The sequence below is a fragment of the Mastomys coucha genome, unplaced genomic scaffold (genome assembly GCF_008632895.1).
Source record: "Mastomys coucha isolate ucsf_1 unplaced genomic scaffold, UCSF_Mcou_1 pScaffold6, whole genome shotgun sequence".
NCBI lineage: Eukaryota > Metazoa > Chordata > Mammalia > Rodentia > Muridae > Mastomys > Mastomys coucha.
The window spans coordinates 45922213-45932938 of NW_022196912.1; the positions used below are offsets into that span (position 1 = coordinate 45922213).

A 10726-nucleotide genomic window follows, 5' to 3' on the forward strand; every position below is an offset into this window, starting at 1 on the left:
TAGCTTGTTGTCTTTAATGACTCATGGTCATTCGTCTCAATTTCCAAAGTTCCACGCTTTCTTTCATGAACTTAAAATGTAATCTTTTATTTAAAAGAAAACTATTTCAGAAAACTATTTCTGCCTGTGGTCTAAGTAAGTTACTTAATCTCCAATTGTTGAGCCCTTCTTAAATATGCAATTGAGCCTCTGTACACAGATCTGAGTTTGCAAGCTGGGAACTCAGAGCCCAGATTGGTTGCTTAGAGATCATGACACAAATAGTTCAGACATGAGGAGACAGATTTGAAAGGGCATTGAGTCCCACTGGAGTAAGAAAGGCTTGGGGGGGCATCTCAACACTCAGCTCTCAGTCATGGAGCAGGAAGCCACCTTTGTGTGGTTTTAGCAAGCAAAGTCCACACACACACACACACACACACACACACACACACACACGACCCTTGCTTTGCTTTCACTATTGACAATTTTATTGACAGCCACTGCTCACCCCTTCAAACTACTTGGGGCTTTATTGTATTGGGGGTAGAAGTTGTCACAGATGTTGGATCTACGGAGACTATGACACTGGAATCATGGTGTTTTGCTTCCACTAGCAGAATGGCCTCAATATCTTAGTCACTTCCTTTTTCTTTTGAATTTGCTCTCTGTGTTTCTACCTCCTCCTCTTAACATTATAGAATTATGGGATTCTAGCCTGGAGATCAGGCTTCATAGGTACCATTCCAGCCTTGAGCAACCAGGAGATCTGCACTGAGCAAACTGCTATGATCAGGGAGCATCCATGAGGAAAGAGAAGCAGACGTCCACCATCCCAGGAATTCTCCAGTTAGTAACACCATAAATATTTGCTCCCTCTAATCTTGAGTGGCAGAAAATTCTGTACTGTGGCTTATTTCAGAGAGGGACAGAACCCTGGTGTTACTGGAAATTAGAGTGGCATAAACTCTAGAGTCCTCAACCCTATGTTACTGTTGTAATCCCACTAGAGACAAGGCTGGGCATTCATACTGTTCATAATATCTGATGGAAGGGGAAGATCTTCTTTGGGTATCTGGCTGATTTTTATTCTATACATGTAAACCTGGAACTTAGAGAGTAAAGAGGAGTAATCAGTCTCTGCATCACCTCTTCATTTCCAGCTCTTCCCCTACCTCCACGTACCATGACAAGACCAGAACATCAGTTAGCATCAAGCTACACAGCAAAAAATGTTGATGAGTGTTTTCATGCCAGCTAGCTTGTAGACATGTCAGGTCTAGGGCTGGGCCATATTCCTAAAATGGTGTTCTGGTTTGTTCTCATTTTGATGATTTTAATATATTCTAGAAGTGGACAAATGTTCTATGGTCTTCTCATTTAATATCAGGGTAAGATACATGCTTGGCTATGTTTCCTGCCCTTCCTAATTACTCCTTACGTTGGTTAAATAGCTGGTAAGAATAGACTGATGCTTGGACACAACTACTTGTCTCTCCCTGGTAAAAGAGAAGTGGGGATTACAGAATTACATTTAGTGTATGAGGGATGTCTATGTAGATATCCACTAAACCACACACAGTTATCAGAATCCTAGCACTGTGAGTGTGTGAGTGCATGTGTGCATTCGTGTGTGTGTGTGTGTGTGTGTGTGTGTGTGTGTGTGTGTGTGTGTTACTAAGGATGGAACTTAAGGCCTTGTGCATGCTATCATACTCTCCCACCAAATCATATTCTGTCCTCAACTTGGATTTTCTAAGGCCTTTGATAGGAGAGTCTGGGATCTAGCCATGGCTCAGCAATGATACAGAAATGGACTAGTTCAACACTGTGCCTTAAAAGGGTCTCCTCATCACATTCTCTCTCTTTCTCTCTCTCTCTCTCTCTCTCTCTCTCTCTCTCTCTGTCTCTCTCTCTCTGTCTCTTTGTCTCTGTCTCTGTCTGTCTGTCTGTCTGTCTCTCTGTCTGTCTGTCTGTCTCTTTCTTTCCTCTCTCTCTCTCCTCTCTCCCTCTGTCTCTTTCCTTCCCTCCCTCCCTCATCCCCTCTCCATATGTAGACATGCATGTGGAAGCCAGTGTGTCGACTTCAATTGTTCCTCAGGTGCCATCCACCTTTTTTTCCTTTGAGGCAGGCCTGTCATTAGGTTGGAACTTACTAAATAGATAAGGCTGGTTGCCAATAAGCTCTCAGGATTGACCTGTCTTTGCCTCCTCTAGCTTTCCTTATGTGGGTTCTGGGGCTGGACTTCATGCTTGCAAGGACAGCACTGTATTGACTGAGCCACCTGTGACCCCAACCTTATGCATGATGTTCTGGGTAAAGAGCAGCCTAATTTGTCTAGCCCAAGGAGGTATTAAAGGCTTGACATACATTCTAATGTCTAGTGGTTAAGGTTCAGACTGATTATATAGTCTGTCATCAGGGAGTCCAGTCCCCACGGGCTCATAGCAGTCATGTGCCACATTATGAAACAAATGATACCATTTAAAACCTTTGAAAGGTTAATTTTCAGGGAAAGATGCTAGATTAAATGTTAAGACATGTCCTCAGAGCCCCATTTGAGACACACCATAGGAAGTAGGGACATTGCCTGGAAAAAAGAAAGACAAGGAAGCAGGGAGGGATTTAAAAGTTAAAGAAGGTGGCTGATGCACAACTTAGTTGATATTGTGTACTGAGGGTTCAACCCCCACACAAGAGCAAGGGGCCATACAACCATGAGGTTAAACATGCTGCTTGTAGCCTGTGCGGACCAGCTCAGAACTTCCCACAGATCCTACAGAAACAGCAAGGGAGCTACAGAACACTAGACCCCTCTTCCAAGTCACTAGGAACCAGGGTTCACATCAAGCTCTTCTCCTGTAGTGTTGCCACTCCTGGCTGCACACCAGACAGTGAGTAGACATGGTAAGATTCTCACAAATGGCCTCTTGAAGAATCTTGTGTGTACTGTTCTAATCCCTGGAGTAACAGGAAGACTGGCTGACCATGAATAAGCCAGAGACAGAAGCACAAGTGGACCATCAGTGGAATCTCCAGCAGGCAGTAGGACTGGGGTGCTGTGCTTTGCTCTCCCTAGGTAAGGGCCTTGGCCAGGATCTATTCTAGGATAATGCAAATGCAGCACAAAAGATACACATAGAATCCTTCAGACTGTGTGGAGGTAGACCATGCAAACCTGCCATTAAGGTAGAATGGTGAAGGTCAGAGATTTGGTGTCCTGAAGTACAAGACTGTGTGTGTCAGAAGAAGAAGCAGAAACTACATGGAAGGTACTTCTTCCTCCAAGGTAGATGCTGTAATACCACATGCATCCCAGAAGGACACAGGGCAAGAACAGTCAGGTCTGGAGTCTAGGTCAAATTAGTAGCAAGTGCAGGCCCTGTATCTGTGTAGGTTCCATGGTCATAGAAAGGTAAAGTATCAAGAACCCTTGACAAGGATCAAGAAGTCATTTGCTCACTGACTCTATGCTAAAAGCATGAATGGCCTTTGATGTTGGATGCAGAGTTGAAATCCATTCATGATACTACATTTCTATGCAACTGCATTTTATTATTACTACAATCACCATGGAAGCCCATGGGAAACATCATGATAATTCCCCTTGGAGGAAGTGAAGTGACAATGTTTGTAGGGAGTTTTCAGGTACCACGATTCTGAAACAAAAGCAGGTTCCATTTCTGTCTCAGGATTTCTCTACCTCTGCACAAACTGCTTCGATATTCTATATGGTGCTCCATCCTGTTCATAGCAGGTGCTAAGCAGCACTGTGGGCCCCCATCATGGACATCCTAAAGCAGCAGGGTACAGTTCCCTTCCAGGTACTGGTGATAAAAAACCTTCTCCAGACATTTCCACATGTCCCCTAGAGGGCAGACTTGTCCTGGTTGAAATCTTTGTTCTGGAAAAAAGGAGGGGCATGGGGGAAGAGTTCTAGACAAAGTTGCTGTCTGGGAGTACTTATCAACTGGTTGAGAGACTGGGTCACGAAAGAGCATAGCCTAAAAGGCTCAGATATGGCAGTTTGGAAACAGCTATGAGAAAAAAGATTGCTGGTTTTTAGAAGCCCTTGATGAACCTTTACTTCTTCAGTGTGGGCTCTGGGAATGAGGGGAGGCCAAAGCTGAGCCTGCAAAAGGTATGAAGAAAGCAGGTGTCTGGAAATGTCATGGTTAGTAACAGAAATGAAGACATGATCCAGTAGAACCCATGTGTATGAATGAGTATGAGGCCTCAAAGATGGCCCACATTGCCATCATTCATGTCCAGTAGCACAGCATTAAACTGAAGCTTTATACAAGAAAAGCTCCAACAATCCAAGTACTGATTGGCAGCAGCCAGTCTGAAGGGAACCAAGCTAGCCTGAATGGGACATCCTTTCTGCTTTGCTCTGCAAGAGAAACCACAGGAAGCTGCTTCCTGTGAGCCACAGGGTTCTGTAGCATGGCAGCCCATTGATCCTGCTCAAGCCACCCACAGAAACCACTCTTCTGTTCTGTGGGTCTGCAGTAGGCTGCTATGCCTTGTCCTTGCTAATGAAAGCCCATGAGATCTCCAAACTAAATCTCCTGGCATCCCAGGTTCACAGCAGCATTTCCCACTGGCATGCTTCCTCAAACATCGCTCATTTGTAATTAGCAAAGTAGGTTTTTATAAATATTATGTGAAAGAGCATTGGCTCTTCGCATTGGCAGAGGATTTCTTAACACTTATGTAATTTGGAGAGCCCTCAGATGATGATGGAAATAATCCAGTGGTTTCTACCACTTAATCAGTACAGCTGGAATCAAGGACAGCTTTCCATTCCTGGATGCATTCTACAAAACATGTGGAGCTTACTCTCACCAAAACCACTCAGGTGGTTTTGGTGAGAGCAATGGTTCTTTTCACTATGTTCTAGCATTGTGGGTTTTGTTCCTTTGGAAAGATTATGAAAACCCATCCTGTGTTTTCCTCTCTCTCCTTCCCTCCCCATCTCTGCCTGCCTGTCTCTGAATCAGAGTTGCCAAGCACCATTTCACTGGAATTTTTGCTGCATGGGTTCTAGGCTTGCCAACACCCAGGGACCCCAAAGTAGCAAGAGGGAAGGCAGATCATGTAGGCAGACTTTCGGTTCAAGCACAGCTGGTGGGAGCTGCCTGCTCTCAGACACATCTGAATAAGTGCAAAGCAACACAAAGTACAGATCCACAGGAATTCCCTGCAGCTTACCTTTGTTTTACCGTCAAAGCAGGTGAATCCCAGAGCAAAATCCACCGTGAAGCACAGCATTTCGCCTTGCCAGCTGCACAGATAGGTTTTTGACTAGAAAAGAGTATTAATTTTGAGTGAGTGCTCTGCAATAGTTCTGGTTAACTATAGAAAGGCAGTTGGCACATTAGCTACTTTAGCCAAAGTACACTGTTTTTAGTCTGAACATAAAAACTATGGAGAATAAAAAAGGCAGGCTTGGGGGCTGCAGGGAACTGCAGAGACACATGTAGGCACTGAGCTCTTCCTTGCTTTTCATTTTTAGACAGACAAAGGATGTCTTTAAAGGCCTCAACTAAACAAAACCAAATCATTAAAACATTTCAACAAATATTTGTTCTTCAAGGTACTTTTAAAAAACACTCACTGGAATGTCTGTGTGCTTTAAGTGTTTCCCAGTAGTCTAGGGCATATAAAGGCAATATGGAAAGGAACCACCCTAAAACGGGAAACATTGTTTTTGTCAACTTCAATCTGCAGGTAAAGTTACCCCAGTCTACAGACGATCTGAAGCCATCATTTCTGTGGGGAAAATCAGGGTGTTTTTTCCAGAATAGAGATGAAGCTCTTGCTTAGGAACAATGATGGGGCAGGGCTTGCTTTTCTGACTCTGGCATACGTACTCAACACTGTGAAGTCAGGAGGAGCCCATCTCACATCTGCACTGCTCCTTATCCCTCTACCCAGGGTGCCCCTGGACATCCTCTGCAGTTAGTGACTCTGCCACTTAGATCCACTGTATTATATTCTCGTCCTAGTAACAATACAGATGCCTTCACTATCATTAAAATATATCAAAGATCCCTGGTGAAGTTGTCAGTACATCTTGGCTCAATTCTCTCCTTTACCTCTCATAGGGGTACAGAGAGCAGTCCCATGAAGAAAGGACCTTGCCCAACATGGCTGGACAACCCTACATCTTTCTCAGCCTTCAATCAGCTTCCCAATGCTGCCAGGGATTCATATCTGCTCACCAAAACCATGCACACAGCAGCTCCCCACTGCATACTACACAGGCTATGAGTGTTTTGATGCTGCTAGGAAATGGAAGTTCCAACAATAGCCCCAACTCTTCTCCTAGCTCACCTTCTCTAACTTGGCCCAGAGCAGAAGTGCTGGACTTCCTTTTGAAAGTCCACAGCAATTTATGGTCTCATCATTTTTAGGACTCACTACATGTCTAGAATTTAAATGTAGTGATTATAAACTGGGAGAAAACATTTCTAGGGGACCATTACATTCTTGTATCCCAAGTCTCTGACATCATGAGAACAGTAGAGCTGTGAACCCCAGTGGATACAGCCTTTGGAGGGTAGGAAAACACTATTGTAGAATGTTACAACTCATGTGCTTCACCAGCCCCTCAGGGTCTCAGGAAGGACAGGGGAGAGACATAGAAGGTATGGGCAGAGGCTCAGCCCTGCAGAATCTCACAGCAGAGCCAGCCAGTGGTTGCTAGGCACACAGTCTCTCCTCATTCATAACTTCAGACTCTGGCATGGTATGTGTGTGTGCATATGTGTGTTAAATCTCAGCATCTTCATTGTGTTGTATCATAACTCCTTTTCTTTAATATGTTGGAAAAAAACCCTCAAGTTGACATCTGTTTCCTAGTCCTTTCAGAAGAATAGGCCTCATGGTCCATCCAGTGGGAGAAGGGTATCAGAGAAGTGGTCACAAACATGACCACTTTAAAAGTATACTTTTGGACTGATTATGTTTTAAAAATATATCAGCAGCTTAAACATTTGAATGTAACTGATGGGGAAGAATTCTTATGACACATGTTTGGAATTGTTCTAGATATATAGGCCATAAGAATAACTTACCGGATAGCTTTAGATCTGCTGGTTAAAGTATGGATAAAAGTTAACACAGACCACTGACTGGCTGGGCAGAGAAGAAGTGGCTTACCTTAGGGGAAGCTATAGCATGGCTTACAACAACCCACAAAGCAGTGCTTCATGGTTGACTGTGGCATAGGACACCTAACAAAGCTCTGTGAATAAATTACTGTGCTCAGGAGAGACGTACTAAATGCCTCCCACTACAAATGCCCAGACTTTAGAACAAGTTTGCAGAGCATTTTAGAACATATTATATGAAAAGGTCAGAAAGGCCTTAATAATAGCTCAAAGTATATGGCTGTGAAGGTCAGTGTCAGAACAAAAGAAAAGGCAGCCACAAAGAAGAACCAGTGTTTAAGAAAAACATCAAAAACCTCAAGCACAGAATCACCTAGAGTTTTGTTTAAAAAAAAAAAAAATCCCAAGACAAAAACCAAATGAGAATACTAGTGATCAAAAATGCCTTCTCCTCTTTGTTCTGGAGAAAGAGCCTGGTTGCCTAGAGATGGTGCAGAGTTAGCCCTGTGCAATCACTCATGTCCAAGGAGGAGACTGTGAGAAGACTTAACAGTCTGCAGGGCTTAGCACGGCTTGCCTGCAATGCTGGCTTTTAGGAGGCTGAGGCAGGAAGACTGTTAGATTGGGCTAGCTTAGCCCACACAGTCAGACTCTGTCTAAGATAACAATAAAAATGAGGATGCTAATGATGATTATGATAAAGATGTCAAAACAAGCAACTTGGAAAAGTCCTGGGCTCAAACACAGAAAAGCAAGGAACAGGTCTGATGACATCCCCCCTTGCCGAGCTTGTATTCATGAAGGATGTGACATGTAGTGTCCTTTATGGTGCTATTTTTCTGCCTCTCCCTAGTGTGTGTGTGTGTGTGTGTGTGTGTGTTGTGTATGTGATGTAGTGTGTTTGTATAGTGTTTGTATATGTATGTTTGTATGAATGCATATGAATGTTTGTTTTTATATATGCATATATGTACATATGCCTCTGCCTCCCCATTCCCTTCCCTTCCCTTTCCTTCCCTTCCCTTCCCTTCCCTTCCCTTCCCATCTCTTTCTCCTTCCTTGATTATGAGTAACTGCTTTCAATTCTTTTCTAAATATTTGGTAGAATTCTTCAGTGGAAGCGTCTGATCCAGGCATCTCCTTCTTGGGGAAGATGATCTGCTTCCCCCTGATGGAGTCCTTGATTTTTGTCACCTACTCTATGTATTCAGAGCTCCACGGGGCCTGTCAACAAGAAGTCTGCCATGGTCTTTTTTCTTTCGTGGTTCTGGCAATTTATGTTCTTTCCTCTCTTTCTTATGAGCCTTTGTCCAGGCTTGTCAAAGTTGATGATATTTACAGAGAGTCAGCTTTGTGATTTGCCTTAATACTTCTCTGACACATTAATGACACAATGTTTTCAAGTATTTGAGTATGTTCCTGCTATCTTTCAGTTACTGATTACTGTTTCCAATTAGGTTGGAGAACACAGTTTAAATGGTTTCAGTTCTTATCAGTTTCCTGTGGTTACTTCATAGTCTGGGTATGGCTGATGTTGGTGTCAGTCCCACAACCCTTCAAAATAACCTGCAGCCAACTACTGTTCAGCAGATGCTCCATAAATGCTCCTTGTGCTTTGCTGTTGCTTTGTTTCCTTCGGCTCCATCAGCTTTTATGTCATATATTTTATAGTTCTGTGTCTTGTGAGCATACATACATTGCCAAGTCAGGGAGTTGGCTGCTCATCCTCCCACAATTCCTCCTCCTGTAGCATTCTTTGCTTTGAAGTCTACTTGATTTGATGACTGCTACTCATTTTCCTTTGACCCAAGCCACATGGTGATAGATGAGGCAGCCTCTCTGTAGGCATCCTATGGTTGGGTAGTACTTGCTGTCCGTGTAAGTCATCTATTTATTTGTTTGTTTGTTTGTACACAGCTTTTAATTGATGGGATTTGTGATGTCTCAGTGTCTGCCTGCCATTTCCTATCTCCTGTTTGCTTCCTTTCTGCTTAATGCCATGTTAGGAAAATGTTAACATTTTGTTTTTGTTTGTCTGAAGGGTTTTGAGTTTTGTCATGGTTGTCCTCACTCCAGAGACTTACAGAGGCCTCTGCTGTGTCCACAGGGCCTCCCCTCCCCACTCACTTGGTTTAAGCATTTTCATTATGTACATTTGAACCCAGACTGGACAGTTGGTATGGCTTTTGCTTCAACCACGACCACGATGTGTGAAGATCTCTACCCTTTTCTTCCCTCTTTCCCAACACTATGTGGTCCCACTCTTGAATTTTTCTCTTCTCTTTAGAGAAATTCTCTATCTAGTCCTTTTAGGAATGTCTATGAGGGACAATTGATCTTCATTCCCCCTTAATTAGGAAATGGCTGGAAACACATTTTTAATCTTTGAAAGGTATTTTCAATAGCTCTGGGATCTGTAAGACAATGCCTTTGTCCTGATACTTAACTATTGGGACCGTTCTGTTTGTCATCATTCTTTTTTATGAGAAAATTCATGTAATCTCAGTTATTTTACTCTGCAATCTTCTATTCTCTCGGGCTGATTTCAAGATAGTTTCATTTTTTATCTGTTTTTTTGAGGTTTAATTATGGCAGAATTTGTTGGTGTAGGCTTCTCGAAGTGTTTCTGTTCAGAGTCTGCTCACCTCTTAAATGCACAGGCTTGTATCTTTGAATGTTTGAGCCATAGTTTCTTTGAGTATATTTGTCTTTCCTACTTTCTCCTCTCAGGTCTCTGGGCACAGGCATTACACCTCAGTCTGTGTCCTGAGTTTGCTTTTGCTCCAATCTGTGCTCTCTCTGTTACTCATATAGATGGTTTTGTCAGCTTGGATTTGTCCCCAGCCCCTCCCTCTGCCCTTATCTTACCTCATTGGTTGAGCTTTTAATTCAGTCACAATAATTCCTACATTTACATTTTCTATTTTCTTCTTTCTCTCTTCTGGCGTGTTAGATCTCTTTGTGCTTATGATATTTTTATTTGTTAGAATATATTCATACTTGCTTTTTGAAGCATATATTTTTAAAGCCACAGCTGTCCTTAAATCTTTCCCAAAATAAGCTTAACATTTCTGAATTTCAGTGTTGGCACCTGAGGACTGTCTAGCAAGTCTCTGAGATGTTCCTAGGCCTTGGCACAACAGGTGGTTTTCTTTTGCAGTCTGGGGAGTTTTGTCTTATGAGATGTCTGATCTTAGGCAAATGTTCTGTTTGAACCAATTCCTCGATATTGTCTCAGCAGGGGAGAAGGTGTCAGGTGTGCTAGACACTTAACCCCACTCCCCCCTTGCCTTCTATGGATACTCTGGATTCCTTTTTCACCCTCGATGAAGACAAAAATCCTGGTCACGTACTTGTCTGCTCTGAACCCACCTGGGAAGGACATTCTGGCTTCCCCATAGCTGGCAAAGGTGGAAATCCTGGCTCAAGAAAATACTCTACCTCAAATCCCGAAACATAAAACAGACCCAGGGCTTCAAAACCCTGTGAACCACGGCATTTTAGTAAGCAAGCAATACCCATCATATGCTGGGAGCCAGGGGTTGCAAAACAGCCTGGCTTATCTCTCACCATGCAATATATTAAAAAGTAATTAAGAGGAAGAAGAAAAAGGAGGAGGAGGAGGAGG

General features: G+C 43.1%; 1 protein-coding gene across 1 annotated transcript in view; it reads right to left on the reverse strand.

Moving 5' to 3' along the window:
* Sntg2 (syntrophin gamma 2) overlaps positions 1–10726 on the reverse strand; it is a 199700-nt gene that overhangs the window by 14834 nt on the left and 174140 nt on the right. The window contains exon 15 of the mRNA XM_031356509.1: positions 5195–5287. Within this exon, the coding sequence (XP_031212369.1) occupies positions 5195–5287 (93 nt within the window). The remainder of the gene's footprint in view (positions 1–5194; positions 5288–10726) is intronic.